This window comes from Anastrepha ludens, chromosome 5, assembly GCF_028408465.1.
Source record: "Anastrepha ludens isolate Willacy chromosome 5, idAnaLude1.1, whole genome shotgun sequence".
Lineage (NCBI taxonomy): Eukaryota > Metazoa > Arthropoda > Insecta > Diptera > Tephritidae > Anastrepha > Anastrepha ludens.
Window position 1 is genome coordinate 93736856 of NC_071501.1, and position 23862 is coordinate 93760717.

Consider the following 23862-nt stretch of genomic DNA (forward strand, 5'->3'; position numbering starts at 1 on the left):
AACAATTTTTTGGAAACAATTATTCAATCAGCATGGCTCACCAGCGCTCGCCATTCGCCGTAACAGCAGCTCCTTCCACATTTCGAAAGAAGTAAGACCGATGATGCGGCTAGTGCTTTATTTTGCGATCTTTAAGACCAACATATCGCAAAATTCGTGTTTTTTTTTTAGTGGAAATAATCATCCGAATGAGTCGTCAATTCATAGCTGAATCACAACGTTCGCATCGAGATTGAACTGAACTGTCTGGTGTGGGGCCAATCCTGCGCTTCATAAGAACCACAAAATGGTTCCAAAAAGACAAATAAATGAGGTTCTCGTGTCACACAGTGGTATCACAATGGATCCGTGAGGTCGAAGTGAGTTGGTCGTACAGACCCACTACCACCATAACCTAACCTTGCTGAACTCAAAGCGATAATTTGTGAGGGAGTTCTTGAAATGTTTAATTCTCGTATGACAGCCTGTGGACTTGTTCATGGTAGACATTTAAATTATGTAATTTTTCAGTTATAATTGTTAAGAGCCGTATTGTGAATAAAAATAGTTACACCTGAAAGACTGTAAATTTTTACATGTTTTGTTCTAAAACAACATCTAGGTGCGTCTTTTGAAAACCCCTTTATAAAGGCTCACAATCAGATTAAAGACGATTTTCGCGATTGGTGGGGTCTAATGGGTACTGAGTTTGGATAAGTGCTATTAAGGTTGTGGATAAAGCAAAAAATTCATTTAATGACATAATTAACCGCAAGTAGTAAGCTATTGGCGGAAATCTTAAAAAGTGGAATTGCAATTTCGTCCCTTTCTCTTCTTTCATGCCAAATACAGTCAAAGAATTCACGACGTGGTCGTTTTCACTAAAAAAAATAAGTTTTATTAAAAATATCTTTACTAACTTGTTTTTTTCTTGCCGGTGTACATTTTGGTGTCCCTTTTCCTTAAGGCTTTTGCCTCTACTTCAAACAAAAACAATCGAGAAATAAAGAAAAATAATCGAAATTGAAAATAATCTCGGCGAGCAAATTATAAAAGGCGCAGTTAATATGCTAATATGCAATATGTTATCGAAGATGTTGCACACAAATTGCAAAAAGAAAAGAAAAAAAACGAATAATTAGCATATCTCACCCTCAAATTTTATTTTTATATTAAGATTTCCCGGCTTCGCAAAACGAGACTTAGTCGATGGAAACATTCCAACAGCTTGCTCAGCCTCTTTTCAGCCTCTTCACTTTTTGCATTCCTTTGTTTTTCTGATTTTGTTGTTGTTTAATTTAACAAACGAATTTAAATAATTCATGGTGAGTAAATATACAAAGTCGGCATTTTCATGATTATTATTTCTTTTTATTCTATTCGTACTCGTATTAACACACAAAGTGTTTGTATGTATAAAAAAGAGCAGCAGTCTGTGTTCATAAGAAAGGAAGTCAAAGTAGAGCAAATCATGATGAAAACATCAAATACAGTGTTATAAAAAATCAAGCTGTTGTGGCTATTATGCGATATGTTTACGTTACATTTATGGTATATCTACTTCTCTAAACTATATTCGCATTCGCATCAAGAACATGGCCCTATTTTCGATAGTATTGAGGTAGCAGCAGCAACGGGCATGCGCACTCCACCCAATACGCACTACTATTGCCGACGGCCGTGCAAGAGTATGGGGCCAACTCTGGCCTTGCACCTACTTACTACCCGAATAGGTGAGTAGCAGATGACCAGATAGATGAGTAGTAGCAAACTAACCACCTACCCGAATTGCCTACATTTCCCTACTACAATGAGACTCCCTTACAGTTACAAAACTTGTCTGCATGCAAGTGTGAGTCCCTCTCTTGCAGCCACTTCTACTATCAGGCAGTGAGAAATTCCGCCAAAGTGCAGAGATACTTTGGTGAGCGCCTTGAATGATGGGACACTACAGTGTGTTAAGTAAGATAGAATTAACAAATCTTGTTTAATTAAGAACAGATTACTTATAAATTTATTGATTACTTATTCACTCATCTTACGCATAATTAATAATGCCAACATAATTAACAACGCCCAAATGAGTTTAAATATGGATAAACCGGTTAAATTCAGATTTGATTTTCGACGAGTATTTATAATCGAAAAAACAAGCAACGATCTATGCAGTATTTATCAAGTTTGTCGATTACTTTGGACATGCGAAATTTTTAATTTTCACTTACAACTTTCGAACTATCCCCCATACAGGTCTGTTCTGAGCTCCGATTCGTCCTCAAAAGTGAAGCGATACAGTATAAGAATAAGATCAAATTGAGCCTTTTTATGACAATGACTCAGACTCAACCCTTTTGAAATCAATGAATTTCATCGATAGTGAAATAATGACCATTTTTCATTCCAATTGCGTGTCATTTATTTTTATCTATTTTAGAAATAATTATCTTTTATTTTTTTGCTAGAAAAAAAAAATTAGGTAAATATATGACATTTGCGCACGTCAAACACATGCCCAGCAGTTGTTTTAAATAACATTATCATTCCCCAAGATAACGACGTTGTGTACTTTGGTATACATTTGGGTATACGCCTTATCTGGAAAAGGCAGCTTTTTAAAAAGGTAAAAGTAAATCTGAAAACTTCAAGTTTACATCGGTAATAAACTGGAAAAATAGCAGCGATAAAGTATATTTAAAAAATTTGCAGACCTCCCCGATTCTCCTTGCTAGTGCTCTCGCAAACAAAATCAGTATATCACTTCGAGAAATACGTGGATCAAAAAGACCCCATTCAATGGGCTAACAGCTGATTTAAAAACCTACAATTTGGCTTAAGTTTACTCATAAGTGATTCTAATGGGAAACCTCTGATTAAATTTCTGCCACGAAAGCTCTTCATAAAAAACTATCTGCAATTCCGAGGCGACATAAAAAACTATAGGTTTCTCCATTGGTAGAAAAACATCATGATGCACGCCATCAAAAACAGGAGGAGCTCGGCCAAGCCCAAAGCAAAGGATTGAGATTATTTTTTTTATTTCTACAGCTCTATCTCGAACCTGACCGCCCTTTAGTATCCCTACCCATGAGATTGGCACGAAGGCTAATGAAATTCACAGTATGTGCTCCATTCTTTGTTTGTCGAAAGCTGGCCAAATTAATTATCAAAATGGGTTTGCACTTCAATTTCTAATATGCATCATACTTCTTTTCTGTTTTATGTCACAGCGGCATCTTAAAAGGTATGACTATGACCTCTCAGAGGCATCTGCTGGCAGACTATCTAATTAGACTTTCTTCTTCTTCTTTCAGTGAAATAACCTAAAAATTCACCGAAGTAACTAAGCTTGTTCTAGTCTTTTTAAATTTTCATCTAGCCTAAGTTCAGTCCGAGTCCCAGCATAGTTTCAGGCAGGTTATCAGGTGCGGAGGGAAACAAATGGAATGTGAGGAGAACATCTTTATTAAATTACTTTCAGAGATTACTGAGCTAAAATCTTTTTGGAAGAGCTTTTATTGGATTACGGAAATGTTTTCTTTGACAAAAAGTAAGAAATATAACCTATAGGCATTGTGGAATATGGGCGTAAGCCCATTACTTATAGTGGAATTAATTTCTAGCGGATTTGTTCGCTGGGTTTGATTATTCAAGGGGGGTCATATGTTTCAGGCATTAAAATATTCTATAAAGTACTGAACGGGTATTGTCTTTCTAACAAATCAGCTTCTTCTCAATCCGACACGACTCTGCATAGAAGTATGAATATAGTAAGTGTTGCTATATTCGTATAAAAATTCGACTGCTCTTTACCCACTGTGCCTCAATTCAGTCAACAAAAATTCCCTCACTGCCAATGACGATGAAGGCTTTGACTTCGGCTGGTCTTGGTTAGTACTGGCTCTGGCAATCCGGCGTGTGTCTATACAAAGCCATATCCGTGCGTCTGCACGTACCCAGAATAATTTGAGCTTCGGTATGCGCCATCGCTTTAGTTGCCAGTTGATTGTCAGTAGCAGAGTCGTATAGATGTGCCATTTGAGTGCGCTCCATCCGAACATATTGAGCGGCATTAGAAAAGTAAAATTATTGCCAAAACAAGGAACGGTGAGCGAGCGTTTAATACTCAAATATTGTTGCGTGTCATAGAGCAAAAATAGCTAACGAGTGAAGCGTTACAAGTTAGAGCTGACACTTTTGTTTGGGTTCCTATGCTTACATACTTACACACACACATACATACATCTGTATGTAGGGAATACGGTAGTAGTAACGCGTTAAAAGTGAGCCGAATCGGTTGATGCACAGTTAGTGTCACCCCTACACGAGTGAGAGTGCAGTGCGGTGTGGAGTGGATTAGCGTGACTCTTGTCGCAGTGTCACCGGCGAAGGTGTGTTGTGTCGCGTAGTGTCGCATTCGTTTCATGGGTGTGTGTGTTTATAAGTTTTGTACGTGGATATGTGTGCGTTTATTTTTGTTTGTTTAATCTCCTGGAACTGTGCTACTTAATGTAGTTACTTGTACACACATACATATGTATGTATGTAGTTGTTTGTTTTTTCGGACTTCGCCTGTGGCACATATAAGTTACGTTGGATAATACATTTTAGAGGGAAAGGGCTATGAAAGACATTTTGTTTTTTGTTGTGCTTTCCGTTTTTTGGTCTAGTTTAATTTTCTTCGAGGACAAATATTGATTTTGTATGACACGGGACTATAATAAAGTTGACTCTTTTGTGTGACAGAGATTTAATTGTTTGTTTTTATTATTTTGTGTGTAGAAGTAGTGAACACTTTGTTGCTAAAGTTTCGGTTGTGTGTATTTAATTAAATTGCACATGCACATATGTACATATATGTGTATATATGTTTGTTCGTAAAATTTTATTACTTACCCAATTTTCTTGCACATGTTTAATAGTTTTAAAAAAAATATTAAAAAAAATAATAATAAAAAATAACAATAAAAAAATAATAGTAAATAGCTTAGGTCATAATAAACATCTGTAAGTGGTACAGCATATCGATCGCACACTGCGATTTGAATCTACTAATAAATACTCTGCCTTAATAGCCGTCTGAGTCAGCCATTGGAACAGCTGATTACATGACACTTGAACTCTACTGAATTCTTAAATAATGGAGTTAGCGACTGTTATTGCCATGAAGATGAAATCAAAGCTTATTCAATTAATGATATTCCGTTTTATAAATAAATAAATACTTGAACATATGTAGATATATATGTTTGTATGTATGTATGCACAAATGAATGTGCATACCCTGCGGGAAAAACCACCGCTTGCAAGGTGTTGCATGTATCGGAATATATCACTTCCACTTCAATTTTTTTTCAATAGTTCGAAAGTAGTACGGCAAATGGATTCAGCATCCATACAGGCTGGCCCATACAGTGGTTTCTTTTGAAAAAAATCAAAAAGAAAATAAACAAAAATAAATTTGTTTCGGTATACTCGTATGTATTATTAATTTATTTGAAAGAGCAAACATTGCCATTATTTATGGAACATGACTTCATTCATGTGGCTGCCTCGATTGGCTTCGCACTAGCACATCCTGTTAACTCAGTTTTCCGAGCCTTTGGTGACCTGTTCTCGCTCTATCTCACGAATGGTTTGCTCGATATTCGCCTTAAGGTTCTGGGTCCGGTCTTTCGCGGCACTCCACAAAAAAATCTAACGCGTCAAATCGCAGATCCGAGGTGGTCAATTAGCATTGCCGTGACGGCTGATAACACTTTTACCGAGCTTGGCGCAAAAAAGCTCGATTGTGGCATGCGCTGTGTGATCACTTAATTATATATCTAAAATTGTAGGCCATAAAGGATTGTTTCTCATGCCTCTAAAGCGGTCGCCCCTGACCGAAATGGCGTTTCCAGCAGCATTTTCAAAGAAAAATTCGTCAATGATATTCAAGAATCCACACCACTGCCATTTCCCGCCGCCAAGATGAAAATGCGCTACACAGGATTGAGTTTGGAAATAAGTTGGCAATATTTCTCAAAGTTTTTCAAGCGTAAGGCAATCCATTTCGTTCCGCGGAGATGTGGTACAGACATTTCGTCTAGATTTCTAGAGCTGCCACTGTTAAAATAACATGATAAAAAACAAATCACAAAAAATACAAAAATCACAAAAAAAAAAAAAAAATCACAAAAAAAAGCCCTAACGAATCCATCCAATTGGCCTGTCAAAATACAAACACTATTCATTTCAGCACCACTTCCCTATTTGTTGCCGTTCTTTTATCAGTTTTTTAATTTTTCTGAGACAACAACTAACATAAGATATATATAAAGTACATATTTTAGAACATTTCGGCAAAGTAAATTGCTCTTAAAAAAATTATGAAAATAAAAAAAATCGATGGTTCAACATTTCAGCGGTTTAAAACTACAGGGTGAACGATATGAAGTGTTACCTATTCAAAACACCATAACTTTTTTGTGTGAAATTAGTTTTTATTGATACCAAAGACAAAATTGTTCAAAAATGATTACAATTTTAGCATATTCACTTTAGCTCGATATGACCACCTTTTGCCTTGACTATAGCCTTCAAACGGTCAAAAAATTAGTTGCACGCTGCACGAATGTGATCTTGAGGTATTTTGGCCCATTCTCGTATAATCGCTTTTTTCAGCGCATCCATCTTTTTTTTTATTTCTTATTCCTTACCTTGCTCTCCAAAATGGACCAGATGGAATAGTCCATCGGAATTGCGTCTGGCGAATTCGAAAGCCATTGTGTGGACGAAATGAAGAGCGGAACATGATTTTTTAACCATTCTTGGTTCACACGGTGCCGAGTCCTCTTGGAACGTCCAAGGTCTACGACCGAAATGTTTGCGTGTCCACGGCTCTAAAGCAGCTTCTAAAAGATCGATCTACTGGCAAACCTCCGAGTATTTTCTGCCATGAAAAAGCTGCTCATAAACAACTATCTGCCATTCAGAGGCGGCGTAAAACTGTAGATTCCTCCATTTGTGGAAATCATCACGACGCACATCACAAATAGGATGAAGACCTCGGCTAAACACCTAAAAAGGGTGTAAGAAATCCTTTATTTTTGCTTAAAGTTTTTGCGCAAATGGTTTAAAACTATTTTATGGACGACCCCTATCTCTGCTAATATGCCGATCAGCTTTGATTTTTTCTGTGATTTTATCGACATTTCCAAATCTCTTTAACATCAAAAATGACTGAACGAAATCGACGAAACCTAAATTGCGCATATAGCAATTTGCCGTTACAGTAGCAGAACCATAAACACCATCAATTTCAGTGGTCTGGCTTACATTTGCGCCTTTTCGCCATTACCAAAAAAAAAAAAAAAACTGTAAAATGTATCGAATTTTCTCTTTGTGGACTGCCATTGTTAACTGTTAACTCCCTGTAACTCACAACTAAATGAAACAAACAAAAAACAGCAGGCGATTTTTTTTTAGTGTCAAATGTCACTTTGACAACAAGCATAAACTTTAAATTCTTTGCTCGATACTTTACGAGTTAGCGATCACTACAGCCATCGCTCTTAATTTCTCCCTGATGGGACATGGGACCTCTAGAAAACGCTTCCAACGGTTACGATCCTTCCCGATGACTTTGTCTTCTTTTCTTTGATTTCACTGCAGTCTAAAGTTTTCCTCGAGACTTTTCTTCCAAGTGCACTTAGGGCGTCCTTTTTCGCCTTCCTTGCGGGTTCCAATCGAGCGCTTGCCCGCATATTTCTGTGGAATCTACTTCGCCTCAGACATCTACCGAGAAAATAATGGATTTCTTTTACACCAAAATATACCCATAAAGTGAGAAAAAAATATTTGTTTATGTATATATTTCTAACACCTCTGCCTACAAGAGTATCTATGTATCAGGCCGGTAATATCAAATTCTTTCTAATAAAAAATTGCCTTCAATCGCTTCATTTAAAATAGATCAAAATGTCTAAGTAACCTAAAATCGCATCAGCATCAAAGTACGAATAATTCCGCATTTTCCCCATTTTGCTTTTATTTATTAACAAATAATTCAATATCACTTATTAATCTCTCTTTTTAAAATTTCTCAACTCGCACATTGTGAAATTGTGCCATCCAAGAGCTATGCTTCAATGATTTACTTGTCTGTATACAGTTTCATCTCAACGCCGACCGCCGCTTTGTTCCGCTCAACTGATCCCGGTCGTATTGCAAGTTTCCAATAAGCCAACTGCATTTAATATTCACATCGATGCCCGCACCCTTACCGCGTGGCTTGTAGTGATACAATAATTCAGCGCTCTTTCGGTCACACCCATTACTTGTTGTCTAACTGCTCACTCGATATCGACAGCCGCTTCCTACGTCCCCGCAACCCCACTATTTGTTTCCAATTTATTCGTCATGAGCTTTGCTTGCCCCCACTGCTATGGCAGCAACGCACTTGAGTAATTTTGTTTCCAACCAAATGCAGTGACTGTGTGGCAGCGGTGGTGTTTGTTTGTTGTGCGCCACATCTATTTATTGGAATTTCTGCTTTAATGGTGCAACAATAACAATGGTGACAAAATTGACGGTTGCAAACCGCATGGGACCCGGCTTTTATTATGTATTGCATGCGACTATGTGCTTGTGTTAGGGACGTTCTTAATATAGGCATGTGAATTTTAAATTACTTTATTGGTACCTGTTTGGTCACAATTAAAATTAAATATTTAACAGAAGATGGCACGCGATACGAAATAAATTGGTTCACACTTGAGCAACGTTTAAATATTTAAAACTTATTAGGCGCGCAACTAAGTTCTCGCTGTTTTTTTTTTATGAAAATACAACTTTATACTGAAAAAATGGTTACAAGTGAATCCGGCCGAGTAAGACGTAGAAGCATGACCGGGCAGTAACTTTCTTTTCTTTGGATTACTGTAATGAATCCATTTTTCATCACCCGTCACGATGCGATGAAGAAAACCGTAATGTTTTTGCCGCTGGAGCAGTTGTTCACAGGCGAAAAAACGACGTTCAACATTCCCTGTTTCTGAATCATTCCCAAAGCATGCAATCGCTTGGAAATGGATTGGCGGGTAACTCCTAATACTGAAGCAAACTCTTCTTGCGTTTGACGTGGATCCTTATTGAGCAATGCCTCCCATTAAGCGTCTTCAAAGGTTTTTGGCCTTCCTTTACGCGGACGGTCGTCAACATTTAAATCACCGTCTTTGAAGCGACGGAACCAATCTCGTTGTTTCACTTAAAGCAGCATCTCCATAAACTTTTTGTAGCTCTCGATGGGCTCCAGCCGTTGCGCCGCCGTTTTTTTTCGAATGAAAGGGGAAAATCAACACTTAACGCAAATGACGATTATTCAGCACAAAATCAGACATTTTCACAAAACCAAAAGTACATGATACCAAGTTTTCTATATATCTAAGCTTGGTTTATGATTAGAATCGACACACTGCTTGCTGCATCTATTGACAAACAGCGAGAACTTAGTTGCTAACATAATACCTTCAAAGTGCAAGCAGGGGTGCGGCAACTGGTGCTCGGAAAATCCCCGCTTAGTCGTAGAGAAGATACTGTATGTTGAGTGACTATTTTGTCTTTTGTAGCGGCGGCATTATTGGCCTATTTCTCTTAGAAAACGGTCTTCGACAGCAGCAAAATTATGGTTAAAAGATTGCCCTAAAGAGTTTTGCTACCCAAATTTCTGGTACCCGATTGAATGATTTGTGGTTTCAGCACTTCAGTTCTGGTTTTCCAACAGCCAAGTCTCTGACGTCGACATGGTGCATTTCGAAAACGCTTTGGCCCCAGTACAATATACGGAGGACTCAGAAAGTCCTGGGGACTCCAAGCCTTTCAATTTCCAAAATCGTATCTGTGTTTATCGGCCATTGGACAATCGGCTGGACATGCGGAAAAGCTAGGTTTACCATTTAATCTAGAACTGCAGAAGCTGTGAGGACCTTTCAGAGAAGGATACTGTTGAGCAGTTGCTCTGTAAATGCCCAGGTTTGGCAGTTAGACGGTTATAGTCACTGAGTGCTCCTTTCTTCGGCAGCCTGGTGCAGTGCGCCAACCTAAATTCCATCATTCTTCTTCATTACATCAACAGCTCTGCTGGCTGTAGATATCTGCCTGTTGGAGGTCTCAAATTGGTATCAAAACGACACTTTATACTTCTTGGAGAGTGCCAGTCTTGTTTTTCAACCATTGAGTTATTGCGTTTTATTTCCCTCTCTGTTAAAATATGCAGGTGTTTGTACCGCTTAAGCATCAGTGCTGGGCACAATGCCAGTGCATGTTTGGCGGTTTCATATTCCTCCCTACAACACTTGCAAGTTCCATTTAAATATATTTCCAGATTATTAAAATGATAATTCAAACTACAATGTTAGAATTGTGATGAATTATTATGAAATTTTAGAAAATATAGAGGAATTAATTATTGATATAAATTTTATTGAAATACAGGGTGGGCCATATAGCGTTTGCTTTTTGAACCACCTATTTTTTGAGAATGGTAACACAAATGACATGTCAAATGTGTTCACTTAAAGGTTTGACATTTACGAAATGGAACGTTATACGCTTGAACAAAATTGGGAAATATTGAAAACTTATTTCCAAAGTGGTGAGTCTTCTCCTTCTTTTCTGATTTTCACATCGGTGGCTACGTCAATAAGCAAAATTGTCGGATTTGGGGCTCAGAAAATCCACACGTTACTGTAGAAATTGGAGCCCAAACAATCGAAAATGTGCTTAAAATCAGGGTTGATCGAATGGCCTACTGTAAAGCCAGTCGTGGCAGTCATTTGAACGATATGATTTTTCATTCATAAATGACAATGTTCAATCTTCAAAATACAAAAAAAAAAAAGTTTGAAAAAATATTGATTAGTTTTTTTTTATAGCTGATTCAAAAAGCAAATTTTACATGACCCACCCTATACTTAAATTTTCGATAATCGATTTCTCACGTCATTCATCGATCTGCGAATCATACAGACTGCTATAAATAACCGTTATATGTGTTATAAATACCTGTTATAAATTTCAATTCGAATTTTGTTATCCGATTGACTCCAAAATGTGTCTAATTCCACTGACGTACGTATGTTAACTTTTTATTTTATTTTTTAATTCCATTCAAGTAAGTAGCCATAAAAGATAGGTGATGTCAATGTGTGGGTAATGTGACACCCCGAAATTCGGTTTGTAGAATCTGATCTCATAATATTTAATATTAAAATTTCTGTGCTCGTAATTGGGCTTTTTTTTGTTAGGAAAAAACTTTTTCAAGATAAGATAAAATTTTGTGTGCGCGTTTTAGTGATTGTTTGTAAACGTCACTAGTTCCGAATACTCCGAATGCAATGGCATTAAAGTTAAAAATGCTGACAGCTGAAGAGTCGATTAGGCTTTCTTTTAAATATTTGAAGCTACTTCCAGCCACGACCATTAAAATCAATTAAACATTGACGTCTCGTTGTCTTCTTGGTACAGGCGGGATTCTAAATCCAGGGATAGAGAGAGAGAGAAAGAGAGAGAGATAGGATTTTCAAGCTCTCAACATTAAGCTTAGATAATTAATTTACTGACTTACCCTAACTTATTTACATACACCCAAATCCATACACACATACATATAATATGAAACAAATATGTATGTGCGTGCTCGCATATGCATGCCCGCTCAAAAAAAAAAAAAAATATTAAGCTTACGAGATTAAATATTGATTTTACAGGGCCTTAGTTCATTGATTTGCGGATAAAAGCAGCTGGCGTGTAGCAACTAAAAAATGGTAATGAAAGAAAGGCCGCTAATGCCATTGAAGAAAGTACTAAGCGCAAGAAGCTAGAAGACGTATGGGGTAGTCAGAGGCCCGAAAAAATTATGATTTTCAATAATTTTGTTTGCTAGTCAGTTGCTTTATTTTACAAAAATAAAAACATAGCACTAATACATCATGTTTCGACTTGACTTTAGCAAAATTTGAACAAAAAAAAAATAATAATTGTAAAAGTTATCGCTGTTTGTATGGAGCCCGTTTCTCCAGAAGTCCCTTGTGGTGATCATCACAAGTCCTTGGAGATTCATCTAAAATCAATAGGACAAGAGAAATTAGTTTTATTAATAGGTAATCTTGTGCCTGATCGAAGCTTTTTTTCAAAATTAACAATATGGCGGCCTCAGGAACGCATTTAAAGTTTTGCAATCGATTTATGTAGAGCTATACGAATTATTTAATTACTTGCACTGTGTCAACTATTCTTGGGCCCTATAATAATTCTTCAGCCGTCAAAGCAGCTTCCAAAATATCGAGAGAGCATATCCGGGCCCCGGGGGAAAATTGCAAATGCGGGCCCTTTCCAATAATGTCTAATTCATATAAATACGTATAATCTCGAGTCCGGGCCCCTCTGAGAACTCCGGGCCGGGGGGAATGCCTACGTAGCATTCTACCTTCTTGAGTGTTATCGTTAGGGCGTTTATCTGCCACTTTCATACGTGCTCCAGAGCGCCCGAGCGCCCTTTGTTAATTGTTGAATAACTCGAAAAGTATTTGTCGGATTCACTTGAAATTTTTACACAATATTTTTAAGATATTATACTTTAAGAAAACGTAAAAAAATCAAATGTTTTGAAAATTCTGACTACCCATAACGCCTTATGACCAAGCACGTAAGGTAATCTTATGTATGCGATTATATTTTTCGTAGCAAATAACGACAAGTTCTCACGAAAAAAAAAAAAAATCGGAGTATTTTCCGCCCAACGAATTTCAATATCCACTATTTGTTTATCATAAAACATTCGTAATTAATGTTTATTTATTTTTTTAACGCAGACAATCTGCCACCATATGGATCTTTTTCCGCGTCAAATAGTGACTAAAAGCGAATGAGACTTAATCAATATTTACAAAAAACTTATGAAGATTTATTAGATCTTAAAAGTTTAAAAACAATTCTCCGTACGCACCTACTCATCTAAACGTGTGCATACCTACTTATATATACATGTGCATATGTATGTATATGTACACATTTTTGTTTAGAGAAAAAGCAGCAGAGACAGCATTCCAACGCACTGCTGGCTTGCCATATTCTATTCATAAACACAAATACCGCCTTAGGCTGCTTATTTTGAAACTTAAAAAATGGGTAGATGGGGGAAGAGGAGAGAGTTAACCACAATAACGTAAGGCAGATATTGGTTGACGGAGGCCTAGTGGAATTCGTCGAAAGCTTCTGCTACCTTGGCTGCATCATCACGGCAGATGGCAAAGTGGCATTCGGGCGAATGCATACAGTATGGGGGAGTTCGCAAATCTCCAGCTGTACTAAACTACGAATATTCGGCTCATGCGTGAAGTCCGTATTGTTGTACGGAAGCAAAACATGGCTGGTATCTAACACCATCACACAGAGACTACAATCCTTCATCAATAAATGCCGTCGCATTATCTGTAAACTATTCTGGCCAAACACCATCAGTAACGACGCACTGTGGGAATTAACGAACGAGGAACACATCCTTAGGCAAATCAAATGCAGAAAATGGCAATGGATTGGTCACACATTGAGAAAACCACCAGACAAAGAACACAAAACAAAAAACACTTGGAGAAGGTCGATCCTGCGCAAACAAGCAGATGCCGACATCTCATGGGACGGTGCTAAAACAACAGCACAGAACCGTGTACGATGGAAGAGTCTTGTCGAGGCCCTATGCTCCCGAGAGGAGTAAACAAGGGGGGAAAAACATATATATATCGCCTTGTTACTCTTGACATAGTTTTCGATAATAGTTTCTTCAGCTCGGTAATGACTTTTTGACACCATCTTGATAAAAAAGTTCCCGGAAAAACTGCCAGGTGACGATGAAAAACAAACTGATTTGAATTTCGTCTTTTTTGTTAGGTTGCCACATCTATGATTAACATTCCTTTGGAAATTTTATCGCCATCACTTAACATTTGCAAAAGTTACGCCGCCTTGGGTAAACCTACCTCTGCACGTGTTTTCGATTTTTTATAGTTTTAATAATGGATTTGAATTTTCAACAACGAGTTTGTATTAAGTTTTGTGTTAAAAATGGATTCAATGGTGCGAAAACTTTAAAAATGTTGGGAAACTACAAAAGGAAAATAATACTAAAGAAACTGCCGTTGCCGAGAACGCTTCAGAAGAGATCGTGAATCCATCGAGGATGACGAACATAGTGACAGGTTTGTAGCATCGAAAACTGCTGAAAACATCAACGAAGGGAAAGAAAAGTTGATCAATAACCGCAAATTAACCATCAGAGAGCTGAGATCTGGCAGAGAACTTGAACATTGCTTATGGATCCGTTCAAGGAATTTTAGTTAATGATTTGGTTTGGCTACAAAGTTGGTTTCAAAAAACCTGAATTTCCTGTAAAAAAGGAACCGCATTGATAGCGCAGAAACATGATTTCCAAGGCTGAAATTAACCCAACATTCATCAAACGCCATTACTGGAGACGAAACGTGGGTTTATGAGTACGACACGCAATCCAGACATCAAATGAGTGAGTAGAGATCACCGAATGAACCAATACCGAAAAAAGCACGATGTTGTTGTTGTTGTAGCAAAATCATTCCCTACACATGTTCAGGGAGTGCTGCTGGTGTGACAGTCCTTGGCCGAACATGTAGTAAAACCGGGTCGTTCCGGTAATGCAACATAGAATCGACTGTCGGGGGAAAGGAAAAAGCATGTCGTTTATTCCGGATTACAACGGCATTGTACACCACGAATTCTTGCCAGAAGGTCAGCCAGTTAATATGGACTATTATTTGAGCGTTATGAAAAGTTTACGTGATTCGCCAAAAAAAAAATGATTTGTAGTAAAACAACTCGCAGGTTTTGCTCCATGATAATGCACCGTCACACCGTCGCACAGTCCATCATTATCCATCGAAAAGGCATCGAGTTCACCTGAAAGGCTGCCTGCTCCCTCTTGTCTGTTTGATCGAGCCAAAAATCCACTACTAGGAACAGCCGAAAGAAAGTAATGGAAAAATCGAAGACGGCTCAGAAGGCTATAACGAAAAAAGAGTTCCAGAATGTTTCGAGAGTTGGTGGGCACCACAACGGACGAATTTACTAACATTTGTCCAAGTGAGCCCTTTAGCTAGGGCAGCCGTTTAACCTGATGTGCTGTAAGTGCGTTGCTGTTGATGGGGAGTACTTTGAAGGCGAAACTATCACTTTTGAAGAATAAATTTTTATTTTTAATTTTTTTAATATATTTCGGGAAATCTTTAATCAAGGTGGTAATCAGCGACCATCGCGAAAGCTGGCTATAAATTCAAAATATACTGTCATTACTGATTACGCGGGGCAGAGTGAATTGTTGTAAGCATAGCACGATTTCGCGCTAATTAAATTAATTATTGCATTATATTTGATCGGAAACAAAAAAAGAAAAGAAAAAAACACAGTTCCAGTTGTAGTTCCTGTAAGCAACTCATCTTTTAAATGATTTTGCCTCATTCTAATTCCCATCTTCTTGATTGACGCAGTAACCACCTATGAACATACATATGTAAGTGATTTGGAGCGACAGCTGTTTCTTTCAAGCGACACTAAAACCTTCTCCACTTCGCCTCACCAACACTGCTGAGTGGGTCTTCCTCTCCTCTCCCATCTCTGCTACCACCACCAGCAGATACTTCAAGTCAATATCCACACAGCTTGAGCATTTGTACGAGTATGTCCATCTAATCACACTACTGAAATCTCACTGACAAGAGAGTATGCGTTGATGGAGTTTTCGCGAACGATTTCTAGCCAATAAAAATAATAAGGCGGTAATGTGACAAATTTCGGCCATATGTTTACACCAACAAATAAGGTTAAGGTTATCAGTCGTGCATATTGGGTGCCATCTAGCATTCAGAAAAATATATTTGTATGTACTCACGTTTTTATATATCCACATGCATGCATATGTTTGTACATATGTACATATGTATATGCATAAGTGTCTTTGCATGAGTTTCTGTGTCAGCGCGTGTCAGCCTTGCATGAGGAAGTAAATTTCAAGCGGACATTTATCGCGTCAATAACCTATTTTTGTGAGCGATGAGCGATTTTTCTTCGCATTTTTAATTCGGTATGGCTGGCAGTCGTGATTGTCCACATCCCTATAATTTTTAATTTTGTATTTTTTTTTGATAAGTTCATGGAGTAAGAACAAGCCTACATACATACATATGTACATGTATGCAAAAATTAATAAATTACAGTGACCAGTGAAATTGTGTAGGGAACAATTTTTATTTTATTTCAAAGAAATTTGATTAGATAAATTTCGTTTAAAATTATTGTTGTTTTTTTTTTTTTTTTGTAAGATACATCATTTAAATGTCGATCATGAGCATGTTTACAGCTAAAATCCGACGACGGTGAGAACAATGTTGACTGTTGTCCACCAACACTTTGCGCTACAGTAGCAATACTCTCAACAGAACGTCCAGTTTTTGGTCTGCCATTACTTTTTCTATACTCGACTGAATCAGTTTCTTGAAATTTTTTCACCAGCCTTTGAATTCTCGATTAATTCGGACGATTATTTCCACCAAAAAATCGCGAATGTTTGCGAAATGTTACAAAAGTTGCATCACTCTTAGCACAATAACTCACGAACTAATGAATAGAATATCATGCAATTATAACAGCTGTCTTTTTAAGGTTAGTACTAACAGAAAAAAGGTGAATGCAATAAAACTAGTGCCATCTATGTGTTAGGCCTGGGACTTTTCAGCCCATGTGTTATAACAAATATAGGGGTTTTCAGTAAGAGCGCTTCAACTTTTGAACTTTTTTGAATAAAACACGGTCTTGACTTTTTTAACTAATTTTTTTTTATTATCGAGTTTGAACATATACATACATTTAAGTATGAAATTCGATTTCTTTTGCATGACCACCGCGTTCACGTTTTACGAAGTCCAATCGTTGAACACAATTTTCGACCACTCTTTTGCATAAATCGGCCGAAATTCCAGCAATTTCGCGTTCAATATTTGCTCTGAGCTCAAAAATCGTCGCCGGCTTGTTACTGTAGACCAATGACTTCACATAACCCCAAAACGGGACGGCTTGTTAAATGGACCGTAAAATGGCCGTAATGCTCTTAAAGTAGCAGCAACAGAACGATTATTTTCATAAAAAATTTGCACGATTTGCAATCGTTGCTCAAGTGTGTAGCGTTCCATGATGAAATGTATACTAATAAAGTTTACAAATGACAAGCGAAAAATAAAAAATATTGCGTCGTTCGCCCTCCCTATCGGAAAAAAGTTGAAGCGCACCTATTGAATAACCCTATACCATTAATAATCGCCCTCAATCATTTGTGTTCTTTCTTTGAAACCTTTCATTTAATTTGATAGCAAAAAAAAAAGATAGTGCCAAAATAATGACATCACGGCCAGAAATTTATATTTCTTCTCTCTATGTGACTTTATATTTTTTTCTCCTGTGACCTTTTTTAGTAGCTTTATGGCAGCATGTCCTGAATTTGAAAATTACTGCTGACATAAAAATAAAGTTTTTGCCATTTGTATCAATAACAGGTGTTATTTGAATTACCCGCTATTTCGGTAGATGTCACTTTTGAAGCTGTCATTTTTTGATATTTGACAAGTAGAAACTACACCATTAATAAAAATGGAATGATACACGCTTGAACAACGCATTGAAATGATTAAAACCTTGTCGGACCACAATACAGAAATTGGTGAAAAAATTCGAGCTGTTGGGACAAGTTAGTGATGTGGAGAATAAAACTCGTGTACGTCGCTCAAGAACAGCCGAAAATTTTGCTGTTGTAGCCGAAAATGTTGAAGAAAACCCAGGTTTGTCCATTCCTCGTCGTTGTTTGGAATTAGGCATTCCACAAACGTCATTACACCGTATTTTGCATAAAGATTTGGGTCTTAAGGCTTAGTCCAGTTAACACAAGAACTCAAGCCGGCGGATCATCAACAACGTGGAGTCTTTGCTGATTGGGTCGTTGAAATGCATAAAAATGATCCGGAATTCCATCGAAAAATCTTCTTGAGTGATGAGGCCCATTTCCATCTCTGTGGCTTCGTCAACAAGCAAAATGGTCGGATCTGGGGCTAAGAAAATCCAAGAGCTATTGTTGAAAAGCCTCTCTATCCTCCACGTGTGGCTGTTTGGTGCGGTTTATGGTCTGGCGGAGTCATTGGATCTTACTTTTTCGAAAACGAAACTGGAGCAACAGTTACGGTGAATGGATTGCGCTATCGAGAGATGATTAACGATTTTTTATGGCCGGAATTGGATGGTATTGATCTGGACAACGTTTATTTTCAACAAGACGGCGCTACGTGCAACACAAACAGCAAAACCATTGATATTTTACGGGCAAATACCTCCAATAACACCTCTTATTGGAAAACCCCTTTATTTCTTTTAGAAGTACCTAACTAGTATTAAAAAAATTGTTTTTTTTTGGCCTCCTCACAAAAAACCATTTGCCGTTCGGAGTCGGCTTTTTTCTGTTTTTGGTGGGTGAGGTAGGGTTCAAACTGTCTTTGCACTTACAGAGATCGTCGTCTACTGCGTCGAGTCCTATGCCCACTAAAACAATCCTTCCTCTTCTTCTGGGGAGACTCCCTTCTCGAGACTACTTGCATTACTACGGGTGGGTCCACAACAATGTCCATGCAATGGACCGATTCTATTCGCCCACGTCTGGGTGTCATGTCAGTATATGCACCTGGCGTCATTTACCTTACCCATGCCTTATAGGTATTTCCGGAAATATCCGTGTCACGAAAGGGACTGAATCATGAAATAGCCTCAATTGCCTGCTGTAGGAATCAGTTTCGCCGTTTATCTGCCATTCGATTCAGTGTCACATCGGCTTTGCCACCGCTGCAAGGTTTGACATATCCGTTCCGTGGCGTGACTTGCTGTTCAGGATGCCTGGGAAGCTGCCTTAATCAAGTTGATTAAAGTAGTGTTGCTATGCTAATTTTTGATTTTAGTACTGTCTGAAGAGAATCGTTTATGTCCCTTTGATGTAAAGGGTGTTTTTTTTAGAGGTTAGGTTTTCAAGTCGGCACTACTTTTTTCGTAGATGGTCTTTTTGACAGCTGACACTTGATTTATGCTCAGTTTGGTTTGCCATTTCATAATGAATAGACTTACACCTGAACAACGTTTGCAAATCGTGCAAATTTATTACGAAAATAATGGTTCGGTTCGAAAAAAATAACAAGAAAATTTTGTTCAGCGATGAAGCTCACTTTTGGTTGAATGGGTATGTCAATAAGCAAAATTGTCGCATTTGGAGTGAACATAATCCACAAGCCATTGCTGAGACGCCGTTACATCCTCAAAAAGTCACTGTTTGGTGTGCTCTATGGGCAGAGGGAATCATTGGTCCATATTTCTTTAAAAATGAAGCCGGCCATAATGTTACAGTCAATGGAGAGCGCTATAGAGCCATGATTAATGACTTTTTCGTGCCTGAATTGGACGATGTTGATGTGGACGACCTTTGGTTCCAACAAGACGGCGCTACATGCCATACAGCCAACGCAACAATCGATTTATTGAAGGAAACTTTTGGTGAGCGCATTATCTCGCGCCGTGGACCTGTGGCGTGGCCTCCAAGATCGTGCGATATAGCACCGCTGGACTATTTCTTGTGGGGCTATGTGAAGTCGCTTGTCTACGCAGATAAGCCCGAGACGATTGACGTCTTGGAAGAGAATATTCGGCGCGTTATTGCTGACATACGGCCCCAATTGCTGCAAAAAGTGGTCGAAAATTGGGCCTCTCGGCTGGAATATATTCGAGCCAGCCGCGGCGGCCACTTGCCCGAAATCATTTTTAAAACATAATGGCAAACCCTTATCTTTATAATAAAGCTAAATTCTTGGCCATAACATTAAATTATATACGTTTTATTTCATCTTGAAAACCTAACCTCTAAAAAAACACCCTATATATTCGTCACGCAGTAAAGGAGGTGCTCTGAAGAAGATACCCAATGGCTGTACGGAGTGTATCGCTTGGCAAGTCTAGAGATATTTGAATGTTCTCATCGACTTAGATAGATCGTGTAAACTTAAATAGATATTTTGATAATTTTTTTACAATGTAATTTGAGAAAAATATAAAAATGGAGAGTTTTTGATGGATTTTCTGCTAATTAAAATTTGTCATACCGAAAGAATTGATATTAAATATAAAAGCGCTTTTGAAGTAAAGTTGTCGAGTGGCGCAAATTAAACTTTTCTGTAAAATAAAGCCTCGGTGAAAAGATATTTAATGGTGTGGCCAATATCAGATCGATAGCCGGGGAATTTGACGACATCAGCTGTGGGCTGACGTAGCAGGGGCAATGAAACGGTTTGTTTACGAAGAAGCTAAGAATATTTAGTGATATACGAAAAAATTAACGTTAAATTTAGAAATAATATGAATTTTAAAATTTTTGAATTAAAATATGAATTAAACAATTGATTAATATGATACATTTTAAAATTATTAAAGATAAATGTTAAACTAAATGATAAAAATGTATAAAAACAAAAATAAACTATTCATATTGATTCACTAATTTGTATTGCAGTTAATATTCATCCTAGATGATTAATTGATGAGAATGCTATTAGTTTACGTAAGGATGTTTGATTTAATCCTCCTATTGATCCAATAACTGTTGAAAGAATAATAATTGAAAAAATAAAAGTATTTTGTTGAATTGTAATATGTGAAATTAATATAATCGGCGCAATTTTTTGTCATGTTATTAATACTAAAGCGTTTATTCAGGATAATCCTTCTATAACATTAGGGAATCAAAAATGGAAAGGGGCGGCTCCGCTTTTTAGTAAAAGGGAAGAATAAATAATTATATCATTATATATTGAGTTTGATTGAAATATAGGGAAATTATGACTGATTGGGCGAGATGTGAATATGTGTGAACTGATCACGCAGATTTCGGCTAGCGATAAGATTGTGTTAGTGATATATGAAAAAAATTAACACAGTCGTAATCCATATTACTTCATTACATCTGAACAACGACTGATTGGACAAATGTGTAAATACATGTGAAATGATCGTGCGAAATTCGGCTGCCGAATCACTCCTGTGACGTGGCAGCCGAATTTCTCCTCACAATTTTTTTCACCATAGTTATTGACCAAACCTGGTAAATTTATCATCCTTGATGTAAAGCGAATGAGAAAAGTTCTTATTGACTCGGAAATTTTTCGTTGGCTACTGTGTAACACATAAATATGGTTCATATATACTTACATCCATTGGGTATGTGAATAAAACTTAATTGTTGTTGTGTTAATGAATTTTATAGGGTGGATATGCACAGTAATGGTTTTGATGTGATTTAATGCAATTTTTGAATCTTAAAATTTTCACTCTCCCATTGTCATATCAAATACGTACATATGTATGTATGTGCGAGTGTAATACAATTTCATACCGATTTCTATAAAAAGCGAATGAAACTCTTTTGCAGATTTTAAAGAATCACCAAGCGTGCGCGCATAAACAGGCGGTGGACTAACAACGAATTAATAACCAAAACAAAATAAAAACACAAAAAAAAATAAAAATAAAAAAAAAACGAAAAATACCTACATAAACATATGTTATGTTTTATAACTGTTTCACCTTAGTCAAAGGGACCGCAAAAAACTCAAGTGTCTGTGAAAAGTAAAGTGTTTTTTTTTTAAATATAAAAGTAACATAAATTATAAAATAGTTAAATAAAATTCTAATAAAATGACGAAAGTTGAACTCTATAAATCGCGTGTATTCGTCACCATAATACACCTGTGCGCTTTGGGTCAATTTGCTTATGGCGTATACTATAATAAATTTGAGATACAGCGCAGCTACAAATTGGAAACGTCATTGAATCGGAGATTAGTGCCAGATGGTCTTATGCAGAAGGCGAAGCTTTTATCATATTGGAGTTTGGTAAGTGTAAAAAAGTTTGAAAATATTAATATTTTCTACTATAAGTACGGAGAATGTGCGTGCGTGTGTATGTGTAATGAAAATGAAAATGTATAAGTAGCAGCATTGAAAAATGAAAGTAGTTTGGAAAAATATGCTCGTCGATACAAAATACTTTTACCCTCACGTTTTGCGTTTAATTTGGCGAATTCGTCCTTTACAGAACCTTCAAGCATGCGTATGCGCAAAGAGAACAAAGGCAATTGGCTGCAGAGAAGGCCGAAACTTACATTGCGTGTACATAGGTACATACATACATACATATATGTTTTATGTGCTAATTTGTATACCTACAATTTTTGTAAACAGAAAAGAAATGCGCAACAGTTACACATTTTTGTATGGACGCAGTTGTAAGACCCTTTTCCATGACCTTTATTAAGTGACACATATAGTACACACAAACATACAAACATATGACATGACTATATAAATTTCGTATTCGCACTCCGTACTCAAATACTTATGTGTACGCATAAGAAGAAATGTCTAGGGATTAATGGAAAAAGTATTCTCATATTTCATTAGAGTGTTCCATTTTGTGAAGAAATGTTCTTTGACTTTGTTCTTAGTGCATAAATATATTTAATTAAGCCTACAATAAGTGAAATTTAAAATAAAACGTTTTTTATTTAAATTTTATTTATTTCAAATTATATATAACTTCGTCACACGTCTACTAGGCATACTTATGTATGAGTGGAAGTAAGTATTCCGAGCGTCAATGCCAAAGTGAAAATTTGCTATGTACTTGCAAATCCATTCAATTTTTTTCAGTATGACCATTTCAAAATTACATCAACATATTGCTCATTTGCTGTCTTAATTCAAAAAAAAAATTCAGCTCACAGCAGAAATTACAACCAGCTTTTCTTGAATACTGTGAAAAACAAAGCGTGGCCATATCTATGATAAAATTAGTCACCCTATTGCAAGATTTACTGTGTATATAATTTTAGCAAATGGCGTCGTCGTGCGTCAATCATATTTGACACTTGCAAGCTCGACTGCTTCAGTGTGCAAACAGACAAGCAATGGAGTGCGTAAAGGCGCTGGCCCAATGGAGGCTGGTTTTGCTCGCTTGGCCTCGATAACTGCCAAATATGTATGCAATGAGACCAAATGGCGGCTTTGTTTGAAGCGCTTGAAGTACAGCGAAGTTTCAAATAGCTCAATGTTCTATTTGCAGTGCTTTTGACATTATGAATTGAATACCCCTGTCGTTCACTTTGATTCGGTTTAGGTTCTTTTGTGAATTTGAATCGTCATGAAAGTTGTGAACTTTTGTAGTGAGTGCCATTGGGGTCTTTCTTGTACATTTTTACTATTGAAAGAAAAATTCGCAATATATTTTCACAGCTTCTAGGTAACATCATGATTTAAAAATGTATTACGTATTTTGAATATGGTTAATATCTCTGCTTCCTTTTTCCTTCTAAGAATCATCTGACTGTTATGACGGCGTTCAAAGTTCCCATTTGGCCATACAAGTTTTCAAAGCCAAGCAGAACAGCAAGCAAAGCTAGTCTGTATTGGGCCAACACCAAGTTAAAATAAAGATTTTCTTCACTCAAAATCGTTTTTTTTTATTTAGTGAACAATTTTTCAAAAAAAAATTGTAAGATTAATCTTGAATTTGTATTCACAGAATTTCATTAGATAAAAATGTGTGCTTATTTTACTTAGGATAGTAAATTGAAAATTTTGAAGCTGCTTTTTTTGAAGCTTGTTTTTGGATTATGACGCTATTGCAGCAAATGCGCGTATTCTTCATTCAAATCTTCAATGCAATATTAAAAAACAGGTATAGGGTCAGAT

General features: G+C 37.0%; 1 protein-coding gene across 2 annotated transcripts in view; it reads left to right on the plus strand.

Annotated features, from left to right (window-relative positions):
* Window positions 1–3894: 3894 nt before the first annotated feature.
* LOC128865092 (androgen-induced gene 1 protein) overlaps window positions 3895–23862 on the plus strand; it is a 58157-nt gene continuing 38189 nt past the window's right edge. Inside the window, exons 1-2 of one of the 2 annotated variants that reach the window (XM_054105051.1) lie at window positions 3895–4083; window positions 21542–22005. In XM_054105051.1, the coding sequence (XP_053961026.1) occupies window positions 21808–22005 (198 nt within the window). In that variant the 5' untranslated portion in view covers window positions 3895–4083; window positions 21542–21807. Of the gene's footprint in view, window positions 4084–4294; window positions 4368–21541; window positions 22006–23862 lie in introns of those variants that run through there. The other variant, XM_054105052.1, reaches the window with a different exon arrangement.